The sequence below is a fragment of the Tachypleus tridentatus genome, chromosome 9 (genome assembly GCF_004210375.1).
Source record: "Tachypleus tridentatus isolate NWPU-2018 chromosome 9, ASM421037v1, whole genome shotgun sequence".
NCBI classification, from domain to species: domain Eukaryota; kingdom Metazoa; phylum Arthropoda; class Merostomata; order Xiphosura; family Limulidae; genus Tachypleus; species Tachypleus tridentatus.
In genome coordinates, this window is record NC_134833.1 from 98498136 (window position 1) to 98524462 (window position 26327).

The 26327-nt window shown below is 33.6% G+C and overlaps 1 protein-coding gene and 1 long non-coding RNA gene across 4 annotated transcripts; one reads left to right on the forward strand and one right to left on the reverse strand.

Moving 5' to 3' along the window:
* Positions 1-26170, forward strand: LOC143225844 (uncharacterized). 3 transcript variants are annotated; one of them, XR_013014104.1, is made up of 7 exons: positions 1-139; positions 3784-3886; positions 4335-4673; positions 9979-10097; positions 12948-13301; positions 16504-17703; positions 26041-26170. XR_013014104.1 is itself a non-coding variant. In XM_076455962.1 (6 exons), the coding sequence occupies exons 1-6, from the start codon at positions 47-49 to the stop codon at positions 16735-16737; spliced, it is 1242 nt and encodes a 413-aa protein (XP_076312077.1). In that variant the 5' UTR covers positions 1-46; the 3' UTR covers positions 16738-19317. The 3 variants fall into 3 exon arrangements, 2 of the variants coding, with proteins under 2 accessions (XP_076312077.1, XP_076312080.1); XM_076455962.1 differs by lacking the exon at positions 26041-26170 and having other exon boundaries at positions 16504-19317; XM_076455965.1 differs by lacking the exon at positions 26041-26170 and having other exon boundaries at positions 4353-4673; positions 16504-19317.
* LOC143225847 (uncharacterized) lies at positions 636-9320 on the reverse strand. The gene is made up of 2 exons (XR_013014105.1): positions 8890-9320; positions 636-4629 (listed from the first exon to the last, which is right to left on the reverse strand). It is a non-coding gene; the product is annotated as an uncharacterized LOC143225847 (long non-coding RNA).
* Positions 26171-26327: the final 157 nt, after the last annotated feature.

Consider the following 26327-nt stretch of genomic DNA (forward strand, 5'->3'; position numbering starts at 1 on the left):
AGCTTGAGTAGATCATAATACAGACAAACAAAGTGTACGTAAAGAGATGGGTGAGGACGACTCAAAAACGTCTTCAAGTCTCAACATGAACCAACATTTCTCGCACAAGTTTCAGCACAACCAGTCAGTACGCCAACAGGTAGGCCTTTTCTAAATTATAAACGTTCAAGTGGGAGTAATGCAAAGGTTACATCTATTATCATTTGAGCCTAGTTGACAGTTAATACTTTGGAGTAAAAGGTAGGCCATACAAAGTTGATTAGTTTATTTTAATACGCGTGTGGTTGGTTTTCTTACCAGTAGTGGATATAAATTTTTAATCTTCCTTCTGAAATTATTAACGATAATATTGTTGATTAGAGTAACTAGCGATTGGTGTATGACTTTCAGTTTAGTAACGTGACAAATATTTGCCATCGTTGAATGGTTCTTTATGACCATTACTCTCTTAAATAACCATGGTGAACAGTTGCCTGGTAGCTCCATCAACTGGTGGCGTTACTTGTGTGAGTGTACCTGACAGCAGCTTTTTTTTTATTACACAGCCATAATTTGTTTTTTACTCTCGTAGTTTTCTAATGTTTCATTAGTGGACAAGAAAATAACTATCGTCGTAAATATAATACACAACTATATATGGATTCTCTCTCAGTTTATTAGCGACACTTTGCTTGTTATCAAGCACAAAGCTTACAACGAGCTGTGTGTTGTGTAAAGCGCGGAAATTAAAACCTGATAAAAAATCTATAAAACATGTATTAGACCTGTAATAGATTATGCAGCTCCAGTATGGATAACTGTAAGCAATAAAATAATTAAAACCAAACTACAAACAATCCAAAACACACTTCTCACAACTGCATACAGAGTTCCAAGAACTATATCATCTCAGTTCATTCACAAATATTCGAACATACCAACCGTACCAGATAGACTCCTACATAGTACAATACTTCGATAAGAATTGGATGAAAAACCAATTACTATGCGAACAAGATAGGCATCTCATACATGATGAAGCTAGTCCTAAATATCTCTCCCCAGTTAATTTATATTTTAAATATAAAAATAAATAAATACATACATAAAAATAATACAAATAAATAAATAATAATAATAAAAATGCCACCAACAAACTTGACATTCTGCTGATAGAATTAAATAATCACTATATATGAGCCACAATACATGGACATTGCCCTGAAAAGGATCAAAATAATATTCAGTTCTACAATTATAAATACCAATCGGTCAAGAACATAAGTACGGGGAGGAGGAAGAGGTCATAGAGAACCTGACCCTCCAGGGTATGAACTTTTCTTACCCAAACACCGAGAGAGAGAGAGAGAGCTGTCAGACTACTAAGCGAGCGAGCGGTCAGTGATTGATAGTGTATTGCTTGATTTAAATCAATGAAATACTGTATCTATAAAGGACTTGTTAAAACGTGCTGGTAAACAGTATTAACAATCTCCTTACTGACACAACAGACAAAATTGAATTTCAATTACATTGGATTAAAATAATTTCATTAAAACTAACAGTTAAAAATCTGCCGTACGTTTCGACATATATTAGTGTCTACATCACTGATGATACGTAATAGTCTATTAGTACACTTGTACTGCTATCCAAATTGCTGTGATTTTTGTTTCGTAGAATACATCATGACACGTGAAAAATGTGTTAAAATTGGTTGGTTAATTTTGTTGTATTTACTGTTTTTACGATTTTATATAAGAAAAATATTCTGTACAAATCCTGGGGTGTTAATCAAACATAATTTAGTACCATTTTTGTTTTCTAATGTGTGTTAATGTTTGGCCTATTTCATCACAATAAATTTTAATAACATGTTTTACAAGGAATTTTGTATGTATTCTACTGCTTCTATTTCTTGGTCCTTTTGAATTGACTAAAATATAGATTAGAGCTGTGTAATATCGATAAACTGTTACAAATTAATTTTGTCTTTTGAAAGTGTCCAGATAATTATTTAATACAACGGATATCTGTAGTTGTAGCGGGTTTTATAATAGCCTGTTCCCTTTCAATAGTTTTATTATAGGCTTATTTTATTTGATATAGACTGATTTCATTTGAAGAAATATTTTTAGATCTTTTTATTTGCTTTTTAACCACAGTAACTTTTAATGAAGCGAAATGGTGGGTATTAACTTCAAAGTATTTTTATACATTCTGAAGTTTCTAATATGTGTGTGCGTGTGTCCAGAATGACAAACTTCATCTGTATCACTTTTGATTGCTTTTAATTTAGAAGAATGTCTCCAAGGCTTTGATTTTTAAAATTTCTAAATCTGGTGCTATCGTTGAAACTAGGAACCCCGTAGCTCAGTTTGTTCATTTCACTGGAATTAGTTGACATCAAAACAGTTTTAATAGAGGGCAAATTTTTACTTCTTTTAAGTGTTAAATAATGAACAGATTACAATACTTGCATACAATATCCATCAATAAAAATGAAGAAGTGATGAAGTTTGATTATCTACCAAACTGGCCTTATAACTAGTAACTCTACTCTTCATTGGTCAGCATTCGCAAATTATTAATAGTTATCTTTAAGCTATTACTATAAATGGTTGTTCAGACTCTAAACATCAGTAAGTATATACTAAATCAAAACATTAAGGCTAAATTTCGTTTAGCATTGTTGTGAGGCCCGGCGTGGCCAGGTGGTTAAGGCATAATACGCAGTTACAATGTATACTAATGTTTCTACCTTGTTTTTTTTATTAATGTAGGATTTTTCAAAATTGTGGTCCAGAAAACCGTTGAATTAGTTTTGTTCTAGTTACTTCAGTTCCGTTGTCTTTCTTTAGCAGATAATGCCTACTTTGGCCACAGGCATATTGCTGTAATTTCGCATGTTGTGTAGAAACAGATTAATAACGGCAATATTCTACAATGGGCGAGAAGATAATATTTCACTGTTGTATAGGAATGACTATTCACATGGTAACGGACGTCATTATAGGTAAATCTGACATTTCCTGTTTAGTACGAAGTGTTCGATTCACATCAGTTCTACTTCGTCATCACAATGAATAGGTCAATGGAGAAAACTGTTTATTGATTTATGGATGCTATAGAACGCGACTGCCCACTATACACGCATGTATGGACACTGTAATTTTTCTTTGGAATATAGTGGATTGTGGTTCACTTTACATCACACTTCCAGCCTGTATATTCTCTTAGCTTAAAGAGTCATCAAGTCAAACTTGAATTTACTCTCCTGATTGATCCACCCGTTATAAAGCATACCTATTGCCAAACTCTTGGGAAAATTGGTTTTACCTTATGATACCACACACTATAAATATTGAATTATATGGGTATTAATTTTGCTGGGTCGGCAGTTAGATGCAATATTGCGCGCGCGTGATCCTTTTTTTATTCATTGGCCGCTTATTTTATAATGGAAATTTCATAGGATTTTCTTACAAAGGAAAAACAAAGTACTCAAATGGGTTAATGGTAATGTTACAAACTTGCCACGCGAAAACAGAGGGTTCAATTTTTTATGGTGAACAAATCTGATTATATCCTATTCTGAGGCTCTGCGCTGACACAAACAATGAAGAGAGGTTCAAGGCCAGTAACCTGGCACAACTAACTGAAATTAACAATTGAATAAATATTGAAGTTTATGACTTTTTTGTGTTTACCTAATTACGTTATGTTAAAGTATAATTCAACATTGAATAAATTATTTACTTTTATGTTTTCTGTAAAATTCAATAAATTTTTCTTTCCCAATAGAATAAGGAAGATAGTGCGCGACGTCAAGATGGTGTCAAACAGGCCCGTAAAGTGGCGTTTCCATCCAAGTTCAAACCTAGCATGGAAATTTACCGCCCTCCAGGTAATTACTTTCTACATAATACTGCTAAACGTTGTAGTTATCATTTGAAATAGGTACTGCAGTCACTTATTGTAGTTTAAAAAAAACAAAACTAAAATTTTCAGTGAACAATATTTTGGCGTAAAGTCGAGTAACCGAAAATTATTTTAAATATTTCAATTATGATTTATCAGAAAATACCAAACTATTACCTAGATATTTAATGTGGTGTAAAGAACAATTTTAAAACAATTATGTATTTTTCTTCATTTTTACCTATATAAATAACATTTATTTCAGTTATACTGACATATTTTTGGTTGTTTTTTTTTCAAAATATTATAAGAAAACCAAGGTTGCACATCTTAGACAATCACCTGTATATATAATTGTAGTTTTTGAAATACAAATATACTGTTACTAAAATCACACCATCATAGTAAACAATGATACTTTAATTTTTATTAAGTATATAACCTAACTATAGGTGTTCGAGTTTCTGGTGACATGGCTAGTTTTATGAAGCAGATTCCAGCATCAGCAACTAATGGCCACTATATACAGAATGACATAGTTAATACCACAAACATGGCGCCGCTTTCGGAATCATTACCACAAAAGACAAATTTTGGAATTCCTAAAGTTCACTTTCAGTGTAGTCCCATAAAGTCCTCTGGTCATCGCTCTAGCACTCTCAAGCGGTCGAAGAGTTTCGGAGGAGCTGAGGTTATGGAGATGACCGCTGCAGGATTTGATCGTGATGGCTATCCAATAGAATATCAGGGGCTTGTAAAAAAAGCTTTACAAGGTGAGGAACAAAGTTTTATAATAAACACTGTCGTACACTACGTACAGCTCACAATACTATGACGAATCGAGATAAAAAAGAAAGACAGCTTGTATTATTTATATAGCAGACGAGAGAGACTACCCATATGTATTTTTTTATAAAATTCAGACATTAAACACTGTAACTGGTTTTAATTAAATATAACAGATGTAATAATTTTTATCTTTCCTTACCTCGTATTAAACGTTAGAATTAAAATTTCTGTACTTGGCACGGGAATAAGGTAAAGGTACTTTGTTATGACCTTATGAAATTCAATTATATAGTTTATTATCCCTATGATAGATACTAATGTAGGCAGTATCTGTCTGTATACCTGCTTGACATTTAAGCTGGTTTTATGAGGTTATTCGATCCTATTATCGTATGTAATAGATGGGTTACAAATATTGTTAGTTTACTTGCGATTCGCTTGAGAATTCTGTTGCTTTTTGGGTCGTTTATAGTTGGGAGTTAACTTTAAAATGCTTAGCTTGATTCGGAAGTGGCTTTTCTACTTTTGTGTATTTTTCTCGCACTCAAACCATCACTACCTTTTCATTTCATGAAACTTTTATTCCATGTCTATTCTTTAAATCTAGCAAAAATGAGCGGATATAGAAAGATTGTTAATAAAAAGTATCTGTGTTTATCTGACGCTTCCCGTCTTCATTGTTTCGAACAATAACAGCCTGAGCGCATCCTATTGATTAATGTTATGGATCAAAGGGCCCAAGATTTGAAATGGGACACCGATTAAATATTTCTGACTATTATCGACGGATGAATTAGGAAGAAAGTGGCATTGAATCCCATTAATTGGTTGAAAGAATACAAGGTGGGGATTTCTGCTGGCCAAAGTATGTGTGTATTTGAAAATTAGGTATTAGGGACGGCTATACGTGAATCTTTAGGATCTCTAACCCAGGTCGGTTAGATCGCATATGCATAACGTAATATATAGTTTGAACATCCAATTCTTATATTAACATTCCACTCATCAAATTATTGAATATCTATCTAATCGGAAATGTTTTTCTGTGCGATATAAATATGAACCAGGAGTACCATAGCGCTAAACTCGTACTACGTAAAATAAAAAACCAAAACAAACAGAAGTCAGATTTACGACTTGTGGTACCCTTAGACATACAGCCATTTCATTATCTTAAAATAGAAATCGGAATATCATTTTTTCCTAACCTTGGGATCAACCGCGGATTAAGGCATGAGCGTATCGGGCCAAAGCCCAGGACCTTGCATTAATTAGGGGGCTTCAAGCTATGACTATAAATGTATTACAAGTGGAGGTTCTGTCTCGATGGGTCCTCTAAGTTGAAAAACCTAGGGCTAATAAAACTCTTAATTTGGCCTTTATTGGGACAGTCAAAAACTGCAATTTCTAACAAAATTAACTTCTCATAATCCAAGCGTTAACTTCAAAATCACATGAAAAACTTTATGTACAATTTGCATATAGTTATAAGTACAACTGATTTTGTCTTTATGACCACATCAGAAATCATTATCTATAACTTAAGTACCGAATAATATGTACCAGTGACTGTGTATATAATCACAACAAAAATCGTTGCATATGATCAAAAAGGGAAAAACTTAAGACTAATCAGTTATACTAAAGCAAAGACTTTGTTGAAAACGGAAATAATAAATAAATAAATTAAATAAACACTATTATTTAATTTATTATAACAGTAACACAAGTCCAATTATTAATAAGTAGCAATCGTCATTAAGTTTTAATCTTAGATGGTGAATTGAGTCCTTGTGTGTATTATCCCTCCGTTTGTTGTTTTATTGTAATTTCTTATAAAAACTAAAGCTTTCTTTAAAAACAGAAAACTGTACTAAAAATTAAATCTCTAATACTGTGTGTCTGTCTATTGAAGAATTTCGTACCTCGAGTGTTACTGACACATCATGCACGAAATCGGCTATTTTGGTGGTGCATAGTTTAAACTCTGGCATGTACTTTTTATATAACGTATTCAAAATATTTTTTCTTAATTGTGTAATACTGATTTTAAGCTGGTTCATTAACAATATTTTTATATCGCTTCGTAGTAAACCTGCTGTATGTTAATATTCTATCTGTTAAAACTATAATTTCAAAATAAATCTTAAAAATTAGGTAATACCTAATATAAATGTACCATAATTTATACCATTATAAATGTCGTTAATACAGGCGTTTCAGAGTTTACTTAAATTCCATCATCAGCTTTAATATCTAAAAAAAAATTAATTCATACTATTCGAACTACTAAAAATATTAGCAATGAGCGAATTGGGAAAGAATGGATTTAAACGGTGACAGTATTAAGGGAATGCACGATAAAAGGTACAGCATACACGTCTTCAGATGTTTAATAAATAATAATGTTAAGAGAAACTATTATAGATGAAAGCTTAACTACAGGGTGTTCGGAAAGTCACTGTGCAGTTTTGTAATCATACACGTATATAAGTGCACAGTGACTTTCCGAACAGCGTTTATAAGTATAAACAGTACATCTTTAAAATAATAATAAATATAGAATAAAAACAGCCCGGCATGGCCAGGTGGTTAAAGCACTCGACTCGTAATCCGAAGGTCGTGGGTTCGAATCACCGTCACACCAAACATGCTGGCCCTTTCAGCCGTGGGGGAATTATAATGTGACGGTCAATCCCCCTATTCGTTGGTAAAAGAGTAGTCCAAGAGTTGGCTGTGGGCGGTTATGACAAGCAGCCTTCCCACTGCAAATTTGGGGATGGATAGCGCAGATAGCCCTCGTGTAGCTTTGCACGAAATTCAAAACAAACAATAAAATAAAACGCAGAATCCGCAATTGATTTCATTAATGACAACAGGAGGGACTTGATGTTATTTAATATTGGGTTATGATTTGAAATGGAGATTCTTTCTTTAACAAAGAATTTGTAATATGTAGTGCCTGAGTCGACAGTTTTAAAGTTTTCTAGAAGTATGGGGTGGTTGTTACTCTCACTGTGCAATCGCACACAAGTCTCGAGTGAATTAGTCAGCTTATATTCACTTGCTGAATGTTCCATGTGCTAGTGTGTACGTGTTTGTAGGTGACGTGTAGTTTCACCACTATAGGTACTTTTACATCTCCCACAAGTGTATTTATAGCGTATAGAAATTGGTAGAATGTTTTGGTTTTAAACATATTTTAAATTAAATGTTGACGTAAATACTAAACGCAGCATAATTTGTGAGTAATATGATTATGTCCCTAAAGGACAATTACTTCGTTTTTAATGATCACCTTTATGACCAGATAGACGGAATGTCAATGGAATGGCCTCTAGATCCATCCTTGCAAATACTTTACTCTGTTATTACGAACTTCAGTTGTTGAATAACTGTCCCCCCCTTTATTACAAACCAGTGCTATATAGAAGGTATGTTGATGTTACTTTTCTATTCTTTCACAACAATGATCACACCAAGAAGTTTTTACAACATCTAAATTTACAACATCCAGTATAAACTTTACATGTGCGTTGGAAGAGAACAATAAGTTAGTTTGTTTCTTTGAACGTCTAAACAAAAAACTTTGCGTCATCTGTTTACAATCAGAAAACATTTACTGGCTTGTACACTCGTTTTCAAAGTTTCATACTTTCATGGCGGCCCGGCATGGCCATGTGTGTTAAGGGGTACGACTCGTAATACACCAGTGGGAGCATTATAACGTGACGGTCAATCCCACTATTCGTTGGTAAAAGAGTAACCCAAGAGTTGGCGGTGGGTGGTGATGACTAGCTGCCTTCCCTCTAGCCTTACACTGCCAAATTAAGGACGTCTAGCGCAGATAGCCCTCGTGTGTAACTTTGTGTGAAATTCAAAAACGTACCAGGTTCTTTCAAACATGACCTTGTTCTAACTCTTCTAAACAGCATATATCTGTTCTTAGAAATTTCAAAAACTCTTAACATATTACAACGTAATGGTTATCGTTTTAACTTCTTACACTCTCTCATACGAAACTTTTTTACAAATAAAACAGACAAAAAGCTACTCACTGTCTCAAATCATATTATAGTTTTCATCAATCCTTTCAAATATCAGATTTAAATAATAATCAAAACGTATTACCCACAAATTAAACTACCTTTAGTATTTGTCAACATTTATTATTAAAAATGTTTAAAACAAAAACATTACCAATTTCTATGCTCTCGTCGGTCGTACATGAATACACTTATGGTAGCTGTACAAGTAACTTATCTTAGTAAAACGACACGTCACCTACAAATACGCGTACACGAGCACATGGGAATTTCAGCAAGAAGCTGATATAAGCTAGCCAATTAATTCGAGTCCTGTGTGCGATTGCACAGTCAGAGTAACAACCATCCCGTACTTTTAGAAAACTTTAAAATTGTCGACTCTGGAACCAAAGATTACTAAATAATATCAGCTCCTTCCTGTTGTCATTAATGTAATCAATTCCGGATTCTGTGTTTTATTTACTATTTATTATTATTTTAAATATATAGTGGCATTGTGGAACATCTGCAGTCTTGCAACACTTGAAACCAGGTTTTGATACCTATATTTGGCATGTGTAGCTTTGTGCTTTATTACAAACAAAAATATTTTATTTATTAATATTTTAAAGATAGTGTTTATACACATATTTAACCTTTTCTCTATAATTTCTCTTACCAACGTTATTTATTAAACGTGTATGTCGCACGTTTTAACAAACATTCCATTACATTATTACTGTTTAAATCTGTTCTTTCTAATCTTCGATTAAATACAGGGTGTTGGGAAAGTCACTGTGCACTTATATATTTATTAACAGATGTTTCAATATAGAATCCAGGAGGTAAATATGAATGACAATTATAAACAATGTTGAAATTGACCCCCGTTGGCATCAATACAGGCCTGGATCCTTCTTATTTTGTTTCTAAACACCGCTATCAATTGTTGGCTTGAAATAGACTGAATAGACATATGACTACAAAACTGCACAGTGACTTTCCGAACACCCTGTATAAACTCGTTCAGTGCAAATATTGCTTTTTGTAGTTCAAATATTATGTTCTAAATATTTTTAGGTGTTAATACTAACGATGGAATTCAAAAACATTTTGAAACTTCCATATTAAAAATATTTCTCATTATTACCGTGTTTTCAATATTATAAAACTTCGCTTACCACCTAATGAATCAACTGTAACTTAACTTTTTGCAGTTGTGTGCATCACAACACACGGATTCAATTTGTATACGTTTCTTTAGATCCGAACTCTCTTTCATCCCGTCAGTTGATGGAAGTGGTTCGTGTCATCTGTAACAAAGCTGTCCAGAGTATCCAGCATGCAGAACCCGCCGCTCAGATGTGTTTCACCATAATTGAAGTAAGTGTCTGATGTTAATTATCTACGAATTCGTACTTTCTGCAGTACTGAAATAATTTACTCTCGCCCTCTACCCAGCACCGTAACGAAAGCTAATATTTTACTGAGGCGAATTTTGGGTTTCAAGCTATAACTTCCAATATATAGTTAGACCCATGACTAAACCGTTAGAATTTAAGTTGTGCTGTGCCCATGAACCAACCACAATATATCCTATTCGTCTTAGAAACTAAAACCTACACTGCATCATAGAACGAAATTGGAACCTGCTACGAAGTTGAACGAAAATAAAACTACTACACTTGTGTAGAAACAAAATCTAGCACACAGTAGTGAGCAAAACTCTGAATCTATGTCGCATCAATGAAGAAATCTAAACTGTTACATAGCGAAATAAAATATACGCACTGTAATAGTAATGCAAAAACATTCAAACAGTGAACGAAATACAAAATACTGCATTTGTAAGCGAAAGAAGACAAAGGTGACGGCATCACGTATTATGATCTTAAGAAAAACCTCAGGTGTTGTTAAACCAAATCAACATATGTAACATCACTAAACAAAACAGAAGATAATTTTATATGCTAAAAATAACGTAGAGATAAAATCCATGTATTTATTTTCATAACAAAATATTCGGTCCTTTTCTAGTATTATAAGGCCCAGGTTTGTAAATGGACGTTATATACTCGTGCGAAGTAAGTTATGCAAAATTTGTGATTTTCTCCAAAAATACAAATGTTCCGCTTGTTTTTAGTTTTGATCTTAATAATGATTCTTAAATATTTAAGCATCCAAAACAAAGGTTGCGTCTTATAAAACTTGTTTTTAATGTTAAATACTGATTTACCAGTTCAGTTTTAATAACGTCATTTAATTGCAAAGGTACACTTATGTGAAATTATTAAGCTAACTGTCCAACTACAGAGCGATGAATTTTATTTTTACTTTATACTATTTAGTGGTTGTGGAAGATTCGGTGAATTTGGTTGTGGGTGGATATGACGTAGTTCTTGGCATTTTTCCAAATTTATGCAGTGAAAAAACAATCAACACATTCCTTAAGAGATATACACTTCAATTATAGAATGTTTTAACGCTAGTATTATCTACGTCTTTTGCACTGATATGGAATTATAAAACCAGAAATACTGATGAAAGCAAAACTGTGAGGTTCCATATTTTTGAAGTCTGTGCATTCATTTGTGACAAGACTTTTATTTGAGGTTCTGATTAAGTAACGAACTACTTTTTCCCCCAATTAATGTATACTATATGCTGCCTTTTACAACTGGCATACCCCCCACACACACCTCTCGATCTGTCTCAGTAAATATCCATTAAAATTAAGAAAATTTACTCTCGGGAAAAGCGAGAGAATGCGTAACTTATAATCCAGAAACTAAAAGCTGGCCATAATGTGTGCAATATGTATGCGAAAAAACAAACAAACAGAAAATGAACTACCACGGAATGTTACAGAAATTGGTTAGAACACCATGAAATAGTACACAATTATTTCGTGTTGTGTACGTCTTTTGGAGACGCCTTTTATAATTTGTGTCAACACCGATTAACTCTTTCACTGTTGATTTCGATCATACGGCTATGTGCCATTTGCGACTATAGTCAATTTTTTATAGCGTTTTCTTTATTCAATAGATATATATAAGCACTTTACTCGCACTTAATCTTCTTAAGCCTTATATGTTTATCTTGGACGATTTACATATTCATAAATCTGATCACGTAATTAGTATTGTTTCCGGGGCGCGAAAAAAGGGAAGAATATTTCAACAAAGTTTCCAAGATGGCTTCGCGCAGGTGTTGATCATTCTCTTCAGCTCGAGTTTTGGAAAAATTCAGCAAGATTTGGACTCGTGGAGTGACTCTTTTGAGCATGAAAGTTCTGAAGACTGTTGAATAAAGTAGACAAAGCACACAAAGCAAATTGGAAGCAACCAAGGGAATAGACATAGCTAAAACCAAGAGAGGGCTTTGTCCGACTACCAGGGAAAGGTCAGCAAAATCATGGGGAAGAGCGACCGCGGCTCGAGGAAGGAAAATTCACCCAATGTACAGTTCCCATCTCCACCTGAACCCGAACCATCGATCAGTTCAGAACAGGATGCCCAGTGGCTGTGGGAAACTCTGGAAGATACGGAGATGTTTGTTTGGAACGTACGTAATCGGGTAGCCAGTTTTTTTCAAACTCTGAAATGTTCATGTTCATATGTTTATTTGCAGTGAAGTTATACTTTTTATGTGATGCATTTCTATTCGGTACTAACAGACAAAAATACTGTAGCAATCAGCATTAGTTAAAAATAATAATTGGCAGTAAAAGAGTTAAGGGTAATGTAAAACTAGCCAAGCATACTTGTAAAACATCAATCAAATGTTGATAATTTATAATTGAGCTAACTACCTGTATTAAGATTACGCTCAAAGGGATCAAACCATGTCAAAAATCATTATCAAGCCAAAATAATTTCCACATAACTTGAGAAAAAAAAAGAATATTTTAAGAAATGTCTTAATAATAAATTTAATTCTGAAAAGCTTGTTAGTTATTTAGTAAACGTTAATAACCAATTATCATGAAAATATTTATAATTACTGTTTGTGTAACAGCTATATAGTTTGAATATCTAGGTGAAAATAATGTACACCGGAAACGTATGATTGATGTTAGAAATTGGAGGAACGTCTAAAGTAGGGAGGTTGGATTTTACTGTTACATATGGTTTGATTACCACTTTTGGGTAACTATATCTAAATTTAATTGGTTTTATACTTATGAACTCGTATTTATATAATTGAAAATAATAAGCTGATTCTTTGCAGAAAGACAACAGTGAAACATTTCTAGAAAGTCTTCTCAACTCTTGCCGGGAGTGGTACAATGAACGAGACAAGCTCTTACGATCACCTCTGACGTCATGTCATGGAGGACTGGATGGTACAGGAGGAACTTTCCGCCGATGGACTGCTTACATCTTCTTCCTCACAGAACTCTTCCTTCGCTTCAAAAGTCGTCACCGAAATGTGATCATGGCTATGTCGACGCTAGGGGGTACCCCTAACAGTTCTCCAACCCCTACGCCAGCTGTAGAAGATCGGTCATTGTCGTTGATGATGTTAATTTATGAATGCTGTGAAATCATTCTGAAACCACCATCTTTAAACTGCGTGGCTGAGGTAGGAAACCTTTTTTTCATCTGTTATTATAAACCGATTCAACATTTGCTTTATTCTTGTTTCAGGTGGGCCCAGCACGGCTTAGCGTTATAAGGCGTGCAACTCGTAATCTGAGGGTCGCGGGTTGGCATCCCCGTCGCGCCAAATATGCTCGCCCTTTCAGCCGTGGGGACGTTATAATGTGCGACATTCAAAAAACAAACAAACAATCTTTCAGATTTATCAGAGGAATCTGATTTAAAGAAAATCAGATAATAATAATTTTTTGTTCGTTGACCTATTCTTGGATTTTACGCACATACACTTACACTTTCGAAGTTTTAGTATTACCTTTTACACTTGTATAGCTTCCAGGCTTGGCATGGCCTGATAGTTTGGCCATTCGACTTCTAATCAGCGGGTCAAAGGTTTTAATCTTATCACCAAAAATGCCCGTCCTTTCAATCTTGGAGGCGTTGTAATGCGATGGTCAGTTTCCTTATTTGTTGATAAAGGATAGCTCAAGAGTTTTACAATAGGAAATTGAATATAAATAAGATCCACTGAAAGCTAAACTTCTATTTCATTTCATATATTTGGCAAATAATAAGTTGACTTGCTGACCCCCCGTTTCATCGTAATGTGTGGCAGGTGTTCATTCACATCACTTACTTCAGGATTAACAAAATTTGAAAGAACATGTTCAACAGTCTATAAAATATGATCAGCCAAAACCATGAGACTGAAATGATGCGACATTACAACTCTGCAAATAGTTGGCTATTTAAACTTAGTCTTTGGTTCATGTCGATTTGTTCAGATGCTCCAAAGCTTGCCTGTATCCCTTTTCAGCTAATATACGACCAACTTATGCGCTATAATATCAATCAAAAGATCAGCCAATTTGGAATGGACTTGATGACGATGATGCCTTTACTAGCGAAACCATGGTCGTGAATAAGTGATGTATTCGTGAAACGTACAATTGTCTTTTTTCCTCAAATATGTAATTGTAATTAAACTTTAAATCTAGGATAGAGCTATATCAAATTAATATATTCTCAGTTCATTATAATTGCTCTGAAAGGTGTTTAGAAATATTCACATATTATACTGACAGTCATATTCTTCGTAACACGAAATAAGACATTTTTCTTTTATACCGCAAGCAGTTTTTGTTCAAATCTATTGCAATAAAACAATTTTTAATTTTATTTTATGGTAATAGTACTTCAGTATATCACAATACATTGACAACAATTCAAAGCCTTAATGAAAAAGTCAATTAAGCACTAAAATATGTAATGAGCTTAATGTTGACATTAAATATTCCAGATGATGGTTCAGAGTTCGTGTATGATAACCATGAAGTCGCACTTGACCAATAAATGAACTTAGATAAAACGTTTTTTTTTTCTTTGGTACAACAGTTTTATAGGGCCCGGCATGGCCAAGCGTGTTAAGGCATGCGACTCGTAATCTGAGGGTCGCGGGTTCGCATCCCTGTTACATCAAATATGCTCGCCCTTTCAGCCGTGGGGGCGTTATAATGTGACGGTCAATCCCACTATTCTTTGGTAAAAGAGTATTCCAAGAGTTGGCGGTGAGTGGCGATGAGTAGCTGCCTTTCCTCTACTCTTACACTGCTAAATTAGGGACGGCTAGCACAGATAGCCCTCGAGTAGCTTTGTGCGAAATTCCAAAAACAAAAAAAACAAACAGTTTTATAGCACACCGTAACATCAATACAGGCTTGAGTACGTTGTTAAAACGATCTGGAAAATTCAAATCCGCAAGTTACATAGTCGCGATAGAACGGTATATATGGGGTTTGAATTTCACGCAAAGCTACACGAGGGTTATTTGCGTGTAAGACGAGAAGGAAGGCAGTAGTTATCGCCACCCACCGCCAAGTCTTGGGCTACGCTTTTATAAACGAATAGTGGCGTTATAATTCTACGGTCAATTCCCCAACGGCTGAAAGGGTGAACATGCTTGGTGTGATGGGGATTCGAACCCGCGACCCTCAGATTACGAGTCGAGTGCCTTAACCACCTGGCCTAAAAACGACAATTTAAAATTGTTTGGTATTACGTAGGTTGTGTGATGGTGCTGAAAATTGATTAATCTTTGTAAAGGTATATAACGGCATTTTGCGACGCAAAATATTTGTTCTCTTAGATCATAAAGCTGTATTTATATCGAGGATTTGAAATTCTCAAGACGGGATATTTTTTATGCTTAAAACAATGGAAAATCAAAGGAATAATGTTAATCTTTATGTATCAGGACCATCTAGAAACAGACCTAAAAGCAACTCTCACTCCAGCTGTGGTAAGCAAAGTGCAGCGTCTTGTAACAAATGAAAACTCGCGAACATAAGTCACAGGCCAAATTCACAACGTATCCCGGACACAGCATGGACACAGCAATAAGAATCTCCGTCTGTAGAAGCGACATACGTAAGATGCTTCCACGACATATCAGTTAGACCATCATAAAACCCAAGCAGTTGGAGAATTAAAATTTGTATTCATGCTGTCTTGTTCAAAGACACCTTTTGAATCTCTGGATGCAGTGTCTACGTATTTCTGTAATCAGGCTATTGAAACGATCGGTGGGAAACCGTCGTCTCAGCATACTGGGTAGATTATGAGAGGCATAAGGAGAATTCTTATACCTTGAACATGACAACCCTACGATGTAGCCCTTTGAAATGGAAACCTACAGAATTAGTATCAAGTTGCACGGTATTCAGATAGCATAACCGGACATAACGAGTTGAACTCTTACGACGTGGTGAGGTTCAAAAATCATCTTAACATGTTTAATATCTAGTTAAATCGAATTATTTTCAAGTTCATAACTTGAACAATAAGTACAATTTATTATTATAATGCATTACATTTTTATATCAACTTGCGGTTAATTTACAAGGTAATAAAACTATTTTAAAAACAATTAATGAATTGTTATTTTATCACATTTACTTGATGTTTTGTTGGATGTAGAAGTATATAAATGCAATCAGTATATGCAATTCAGAATGTCTAGTAGTTAAATAGTTAGTCTCTGGTTTTTTGCCTGTTTTTCGTTTTGGACCAGCTCTTAATATCACTTTATTGTTGATGTTTTTTTAATATTGAAAAATTAAGTGATCTTTATCAAGTTGTGTGTGTATATCATGTTAACTTCCAACAATTTTACTGTATTGTTAACACAGATCGAGTGTCTTCGCTCTGTGCTGACCTCTGTCGGTCGCCAACTGCAACTTGACTCTCCCCAGCGGATGCGTCAGTTGGTTAGTTTAATGCGGGATGCATTTATCAATCCGTCCATTTCTTCCCAGATTCGAAAAACTCTTTTGGAACTTGTGGAGCTGCATGCCAGCCAGTGGCAACTGGATTTACCGCAGTCCATGTATTACTTTCCATACACAAGCATGGAACGGAAATGACACCTTAGTACTAGATTAAATTAAATTTAGTGATTTAACCAAACTGGTACAAGGTTAAAAAGCGATCGCGAAAAATAATACATTATCGTTCATAGTCTTGAAAGATATCGATGCGGATAGTACTGAATATCTATCGTTTTTTGACATGGGAATAAAATGGTCATCAATTGATCACCTGATTTGCTCAGCATGTAGCAAACTAAATATTTTTGAACTTTTTTCGAGACATTTAGTATAACCTTGAATACGGAGGTGAAACAATGTGATTTAAGGAAAATGAAGAGTATTCGTTTTAAAATAATTTCAGCTGGTTTTTCTAACTTTCGCCATCATTTGATAGCAAAAGTACAGAAGATAAAAAGTACTTGTGTCTGGTAGATATGTTTTGCTTGCTAGTCTATTTAATATATATATTTATTTCCTAAAAGTATTAAGTTTATGAAAATTGTGCCTGTTTTGAAAAATAATGAAGTCAGACTAACACAACAAAAAGTATTTATTTGTTCATTTATACTGTATGTTTTTATTCTTCTAGGTTTTCAGAAAAATAAATAAAACAATTATATAACTTATTAAAAACTTATAAAATAAAATCTTCCTTTATTGAAGATGCTTAATTTTATATCACTTTTTAATATTGTTTAAAGAAACTGTTAGTGTGAGCTAAAATTGATATTTTTAGATCTCGTTGAACATAATATAAATATTTCTTACTCATCATGTCGAATTTGCTTTCACCCATGCGGAAAATGCTAAAATGAATGGTGCCAAAAGTGCAATCTCCAGTATTTCATCCTCTTATTAGTGTTTCATTCCCTATATTGTCAAGAGCCCTTGCGAGTCATCTATAATAGCCCCAAACATTTAATTTTTGTGAATTAGGCACTGTACAGAGCAGTTGGAAGTCCCTGACCAAAAAATAAAAAATGTCCCATAATAATTTCCTGTCGAAATACAAGTCCATATGTAAGTTAAATTCTAATATTTTATTAAAGTTATAATACGTTTTTAATATTTTGACATTACTGTGTTTGTATGAAAATAAAATCGTACTTCAATTTACTTTCGAAAGTCTTCTAGATTAAACATAAATCTCTGAATATTTAAATATAAGCTTCATTCTAGATTAATGGATAGTTCTGCTTGCCGTTACTTAGCATATTATCAGTGTTCCTTCAGTATAAACAAATACTTCGTTGTAAAAGACCTTAAGCTCATTATTTCACATTTCAGAGTTTTTAAACTTTATCCCATATACAATTTTTTTTATCTTTTGGGCAATGCTTATTTACTTTAAAAGTAATTGATATTTGTTTCTGGAGAAAACCTCCTTATTCGGAGCTTGTAAAGACGCATTGATTAAAATAATCACGTTGAAAATACGTTAGCCAATAGAAAATATGGATACATTGACTGAAAATTGTTTTCCTTGAATGAAATCCGTCATCAAAATGTGCAAGATGCGAATTGGATATACTGCCTATTTATAATCACTGTGGAGAATAGTGGATTAATGTATTGTAAGCTTCAGTTTCTGTGAAACACTTCAGTTTTGTTTTATAAGCCTTCATATTTCACTTTCTTTATGAAATCGACTCTTTTTTTTAACTTGAAAAATTAAATATACATCTCGTGTAAAAGTTTGACAAAAGCACAACTTGTACCATGAGTCTAATAAGTAAATTTAATAATAACAAAAAAGTAATAATTTAAAACTAAAATAGACATTTAGCATTAAGACTATGTAATGGTTAAAGTTTGATATAGTTCAACAAAGAACGAAAAGAATGAGTTAAATCTATAATTTATAATATTTAATAATGCTGTAAAATAGCGGATTAGAATAGATAGTAAATTAGTTTGTATAAAAATTCAAAAATGTAAAAATAAAATAAATCTGTCGTTAATGTTATTAATGGCAGAAAATATGCTACATAAATAATTTTCCCACAATTAATGTTTAATATGGTAACTGCAACTTTGAGAACGGATGCTCATTCCTTGCGTTATGTATTGATAAATGTAGTTTGAAATCTTTGCCTCAATGTTCTTGGTAGTGATGTGATTTTTCACTTGTTTTAATATTTTATAAACTTTATTTCATTTCTTAGTTACAAGTTAGGTTATCATTCATGTACGTATTAGTTAGAAACTGCAACATTCTGTGGTGAAAAAAATATGTGCACACTTGTAATGGAAGTGCCTTAAAACTAAAGATGATAATACAAAAGAAACAACTTAAAAGCTGTAGTCAAACTGCGCTTGTGTGAATTAAAACATACAGTACAAGTTGTTTAATATTCCGCATGTGGATTAGTAATAAAATGTTTGAATAATATTTCATTTGCTTATCATTTTGGATTAAAACGTACTTGTTTAAATATATTGAAATTTTCATGTAAAGTAATGCTTTGTTAATTTCATTGTTTCGTTTTATATAATCAAATATTCATCAAACAAAATATGTAAAAGAAACAAACTGTTTTTAATTATGTATAAAACCAAAAATTTAAGAGTTTGATTTGTATCAAAACAAGGTTTATTTAACTTGTAGAAAATTAAAATCTATGAAGTTTTTAATATTTGTTCGAAGGTACCTTATTCTGCGTAATTTTTAATCATTATTTTATAATTGCCATAGCTTTGGAAATTCGTGTGTAATATTTCTTCCTTCTTTCATACAGTAATTTAAATAACACTAAAACTTTAAAACAAGGGGGGGTAATACACCAATATGAAAAAGACTAATTTAAATACAAATATAGTATACATACACTGCTGGTCAAAATCTTAAGGCCAATGAACATAAAGACAAAATATGTATTTTGCGTTGTTAGACTCAACCACTTATTTGAGTAGAGCTTCGAAAGATGAAAATAAGAAAAGGAAAATAAAAATAAACTTAATTAGCATTTAATAGGGAAAATGTGAACACTATGAAATTAGCCTAAACACCAGCTGCTCAAAAGACGATACTAAAACGAAGCGTTGTGAATATCTCCCATTGACATCTCCTGTGTTACATTGGGTAAAAACATGTCAAGGGCTAAAAAGTTGACAGAGTTTGAACGTGGCAGAATTGTCGAGCTGCAAAAGTAAGGTATCTCTCAGCCTGCCATCACTGGTGAGATTGAGTGTAGTCAAACTGCTGTTGCAAATTTCTTAAAAGACCCTGATAGATACGGAACGAGAATTTCAAGTGGTCGACCCAAGAAACTTTCGCCGGCGTTGAGCAGGAGGATTCGACGGGCTGTCTAGCAAGACATCAGCCGATCGTCGAACCAGATTAAGGTCCTTACGGACACAGAATGCAGCTCAAGAACAATAAGACGGCATCTACGAGAGAAAAGCTTTACAAACCGTAAACGTCTTTAAAGGCCACGCTTCCTTCCACACCACGAAACAGCTCGGTTAAACTTTGCTGAGAAGCACCAAACATGGGACGTAGAAAAGTGGAAGAAGGTTTTGTTCTCTGATGAGAAAAAATGAACCTGGACGGTCCAGATGACTTCCAACGTTACTGCCACAATAAGGATATCCCACCGGAGACATTTTTTACACGACACAGTGGAGGAGGTTTCATCATGATCTGGGGTGCTTTCTGCTTTCATGGAACAATGGAGCTTTAGCTTATACTGGGGCGTCAAACAGCAGCTGGCGACATTTGGCATGTTGGAGAGAGCATCCTTATTGAGTAAAGGCTCTCGCTTGTGTGGAAATGACTGGATCTTTCAGCAGGACAACGCTGTAATCCACAATGCCCGCAGGACAAAGAACTTTTTCATGACCAATAACGTGATTCTTTTGGACCATCCAGCGTGTTCGCTCGAACTGAACCCCATTAAAAGATGTTTGGGGGTGAATGGTAAGGGAAGTCTTTTTAAATGGACGTCAATTCCAAACAGTGCAAGATCGTCGTGAAGCCATCTTCACCACTTGGAATAACATTCCAGCCAGCCTTCTGTCAAAGCTTATATCGACCATGCCAAAGCGAATATTGCAGTTATTCGCAATGACTGCCGTGGAACTCACTACTGACACTTGTTGGGCATTTCCTACCCTGTTTAGGACTTCTTTTTGGAATGGTATAGTCTTAAACTTTGACCAGCTAGTATTTAGGCTAATTTCGGTGTTCACATTTTCCGTATTAAATGCTAAAAAAGTTTATTTTTATTTTCTCTTTTCTTATTTTCATTTTTCGAAGCTCTACTTAAATAAGTGGTTGAATCTAACAACGCAAAATACATATTGCTTCTTTGTTCAATGACCTTAAGATTTTGGTCTGCAGTGTATAATCTGTTCATATTCAATTTGTAATATTTTCTTCCATGATCTGTTCACACACTTCATGGTTTAACTGATCTATACGAAAATCTTTTTAATTTCATCTACGAACAGAATGAAAACCATGAATACAAATCAAAAGTCAAAGAATCGTAGAACTTTTCTCACTACAAGAAAATTTCATCAAAAGCTTGGGAAATAACAAAACTGGCTAAGATATCTGTTCTATCACTGTCTTTACTGATTAGGTACTATTTTTTTAATCGTAAACCTAGAAAAATAATTGGGAATACTAAGGTTATGGTTCTTGCATTACAAAGTAATGGACTACTTAACACAAGCAGTTTAATAATGACTCATGGTAATGAGTGTTTTAACGAAAAGGGTATTCCCACGAGTATTCAAAGTTAATAATACTCCAAAATACTTTAATATATCTAATTAATTAATTTCTATTTCAACTTCAAATAAATAAATGGAAAATAATCAACTTTCTAACAAAGACTGATATTATACACAATTGCAATGAACTGATAAAACTTTGCGTAGTTGACCTTACAACACATCAGCACCCATACGAGGTCTGTTCAAAAAATACGCGGACTGACGTTTCCACTTGTTGAAACAGTCCTGGTACGCTTCTTTCGTAATGTCCTCCAGCTCCTTCGTCGCATTTACCTTAATCTCGGGAATCATCTCAAATCTTCTTCCTTTCAAGGGTCTTTTGAGTTTGGGGAACAAGAAAAAAATCGCAAGGAGCAAGGCCAGGTGAGTATGGGGTGGGAGGTGGGGAAGAACAGTGATCGAGTGTTTGGCCAAAACCTCACGAGTTCTGAGGGCTGAATTTCGCAGCAACGCGGTGCATCTTCAATTGTTCGGTCAAAATCTCGTAACAAGATCCAACTGATATCCCACACTCTTCAGCAAGCTCCCTGACAGTCAGACGTCGATTTGCCCGCACCAGGGTGTTGATTTTGTCGACGTGTGGGTCGTCAGTTGACGTGAAGGACGTCCAGGACGCTCATCATCTTCAATGGACTGTCGACCATCCTTAAAACGTTCATGCCACTTGAAACATGCCGTATACTTCATAGTAACATCACCGTAAGACGTGTTAAGCATAGCAAAAGTTTCAGTCGCAGATTTTCCAAGTTTAACACAAAATTTCACAGCAAGTCGTTGCTCCTTCAGGTCATTCATTCTGAAATCCGCCAAACGAAAAAATCGCACTTCACTTAAAACCGCGTAGCTAATACACAAATGAAGATATCTGCAATCGAGAAATGGCGTCGTAATCAGCTGATCTTCTGTGCGAACCTAGCGACACCAAGCGGATTCCCCTGGAACCAACTGGAGCCGCGCAATTCAAACAGTTCGCGTATTTTTTGAACAGCCCTCGTACAACACAAGATAATGACAATTTTAACTATACGCGTTAACTCATTACTGAAACGTCTCGAGGGTAACAGATCTACATCTGTATTAATATTTGTGTTATACGGATACTTTCTTTCAAATACAAATCCTTTGATATGCCTCAACATACAATAATTAAAGAGTCAGAGTACGTTTATTTTTTACAAAAAAAAAATGTAGGGTGACGGGTTTTCTAATACATATCTTCTAAGATTAATCAAAGTAATGGGAGTTTTAACATAAGGACTCTGACACAAAAGTAAAGAACTTTGTAATACAAGAAATAATGGGGCTTTAGTACAAAGATTTAACAGATTTATAGGTTAATGAACTCCCCAACTAGATTACTTTCTAAAATAGAGACTGAAACAACCACCCGGAATGACAATTAAAAAACAACAACTTTATTTTAGAATATTCCTTACCCTAGAGACTAGAATAAAACTCTGAAACCTACGAATGCAGATACTTTGAAAGAGAAGATTAGTTACAATGACTGTATACAACTTTAGTGCATCTTTTAATGCAAGTGCTAGAACACAGTTAAACTAAATGGGCGTTTTTAGAGACATTGATACTACTCGAAAATATTGGGCATTTTGCTTTAAGTAATGTGTCTTATAAATTACATTATACCAGGAGTGATAATGTAATTTGTAAAATGGAGACCTTTGTTCAGTGAAAACCTTTAAATGCAGACACTTTAATAAAACTTGAAATTTATTTCACTTCTATCACGATGATTTTTATACAACTAACTAACTAAGGTAACTGTAAAACCTAAAAAAAAGACTAAGGAAACTACCGATTGTTCAAACTTCATTAATGTAAAGATTGTGTATTAGCTCTGTGTTGATGGGTCTATACCTTAGGAATACAAATCGGAATAATAAAACTTACGGAGAATTTAAAATGACAGGAATTGAACCTTTGAACAGAAGGGCTGTTAATCAACTATAAGTAAGTGGATGTTCCAAAAACGGACTAAAATGCAAGTCGAAGTGAAAGCCAGCTCGTCACAAGGACAGTTAAACAGCTCAGGGTAATGAACTTTAAAACTAATATTACAATGCAAGATAAATATCTAATATTATGACTTTTATACATCTAAAGTTAATAGAGAAGCTTATGATGCAAGAGCATTTGTACATCTCAGATTAAAGGTTCTTGTAATATTAAGACTTGTACATTTCAGCGTGGCGAACCTTCTACTACAAAAGTGTTAGGTATCTCAGGGTAATAAGCTTTACAAAACTATTGCCGTTATAGACAGTATTTGCAGCTATACGTCACTATCAGTAGTAAAATAATTTATTTGATATATATATTGTAAACAGTGATCATTTTAACAATCTTAGATTTCTCAACAGACTATGTTATGGAATTGACAGAATAACGAATCTTCTAATACAGGGGATTCCTAATACTGGGAGTGTTACACATCAAAGGGTAATTAGTATTATAGCACTAATATTGTTATACAGCTCTGAGTTATAGGATTTCTAATACTTGGACTTGTATATGTTGGAATTGTGTGTATTAGGACTGTTATTTCAGATTATAAATGGTTAGAAATAAAGATTTTATACATGTCAAAATAGTGGGCCTTCTAAGACTAAGGCTGTTATACACAGAGCAATGATGCAATGAGAGATAATGAAAATTTTAATTAGAATGTTATTAATATAGTCTAGAATAGTAAACATTTTAAAGCAAAGCCTTCACAAGTTACAGCTGTTGTACGTCTCACCATGACAAGTCTTCTAATAGTTAAATCTAAGAGACAACTTACTGGATGGGTATCTTTAATTCGGAGACTCTGGTGGTACTTGACAATGATATATCCTCTATTAGAGTCTGTTATAAAAACACTTTCACATAGCTTAAAGCACTCAATCGTTCAACTCAACAGAATTTAAGTATTTGTACATCTCAGGTGAGATGTGTGATAATGAACTACAAAAAAAGTTATTCTTTGTACTTTTTAACTAATAAGTAACTGTTTTTTTTAATTGAAAAACACATGTAAAACTAAATCAAGTATCATTCTAAACACTAAAGTTACTGAGAAACCATACACATTTATAGGATTATAACTGACTGACCACAAAAACACAGGGCTATCAGGTCACTATTTAAATTCCCTGAACGTTTTATGGATTAAAGGCTCAAATAAAATATTATAAACTGTAGTTAACACTTGTGGTTATAAAAATATATTAAGTCTTCCAATACATATTTTGATATAACTCCTAAGTAACTGATTATATCATTATAAGAACTGCTTTATTTGAATTAGAACCCAATTTTTCAACAAAAACTAATCTCCACTGCAACATAATATGTCGGGATAAATAGATTTATTGAACGTGCCAAACTTTCAAACACTAATATTTTAAAACTGACAATTTATATAAGTTGTGAGTTGGTTTCTGCATTTTACATGGTGATGGGCCTTTTTCACTAGTGCTATTAAACACAGCAAGGTAATGAAATGTCTGAATCAGGGTTGTTAATACATCTCAGTCAACATTCAAACAGTAGGGCCTTATCCAGATACCTGTAAACAACTCAACATTCTAAGCCTTTTTAACCAGTCTATGAAACTATTCAGAATACCAAAACACATGGAATTCCAACCCACACCTGTGATTATACAATGCCTTGCAAAAGTATTTACACTCTACCAAATTTTTTTTTAATGAACTTGTTTTTATTCAAAGTTCTGATGATTAAACATAACACTTATGTATGAAGGGTTCAAATGTCAGTAAAATATGCAAAAATACATAAATTTAAATTTGTTGATTGCATAACTATTCAGCCCTTTAAGTCAGTACTTGTTAGAAGCACCTCTAGCAGCAACTACTGCTACAAACATCAACATTTTAATAAATATTTTTTGATCAATCTTAAAATGATAATCTCAAGCCACCTTATTTTTCAATTTATTTTGATTAAAATAATGTTTTACATACATTCCAAAAGTGTTAAGTTAAAAACTGTTGTTTTCCATTAACAGGTTTTTATTGTTACACACATATGCATACATATTTGTAATCATGTCTTTCAAAAAATTCATATCTTCAATTCATAAAATGAAATTAACAGATAAATGTGCATGTTCCTGTAGAGGACTAGTTAGGATTTCTGTGAATCAGTTAAAAAAAACAGCATACATAATACACACATACACTTTCATTTAATCAATCTGAAAAACATTTTCCATATCTTTTGTTGAGCATGTATTAATTACAGTTCTATGAAACAGGTTTTCTTTAATAATTATAATTTATGGTATTAAATGTTACAGAGCTTAAAAAAAGTTAAACTGAAGGGTTTTTATTTTGATTATTCCATTTCATATTAATTTTAAGTTACAATTAAAGGGCTTCTGCAATATGTATTATCTATTATTCCAAGTCCTTTTTAAAGGGTTATTTTCTTGTAGGAACACATAGTTAAAGGGGTGTGGCATGTAATTGTTTGTAGAAACAAAGGTAAGTTAATATGATTCTTAGCCATGTTATAGCTTAAAGTTTATTGGTTTTATAATTACATTGTTTATTCTAGATATTCATGTGTTTTTGTTATTCTTTACAGCAGATATCTACTTTGCCTGTTGGGATATTGCCACATCTTTACCTTTTGTAACAAAATAGGTCAATGACAGCTATATATTTCACTGGCCAATTAGACAATGTCAGTATATTGTAACTTATTAATTCTGCCAGAGAACACCAGTGATGATCATTATAAGTGTACAAGTCTGATGTTATCTGTTAATAAGAAAATTTAGTTCAATATTCAGTTCTGTGTCTTTTTTTTAACAAGTTTAGTTTGACAGAGATGTCTTGAGAAAAGGAAAGCTGCTGATCTAGTTATTGCAC

Bases quoted from the DNA above. Each gene is read 5' to 3' on its own strand.
- LOC143225844 (XM_076455962.1), top strand. From the start codon at position 47: ATGGGTGAGGACGACTCAAAAACGTCTTCAAGTCTCAACATGAACCAA. The intron at 140-3,783 runs GTAGGCCTTTTC...CTTTCCCAATAG, and splicing joins ACCAGTCAGTACGCCAACAG to AATAAGGAAGATAGTGCGCG. The intron at 13,302-16,503 runs GTAGGAAACCTT...TTGTTAACACAG, and splicing joins CTTTAAACTGCGTGGCTGAG to ATCGAGTGTCTTCGCTCTGT.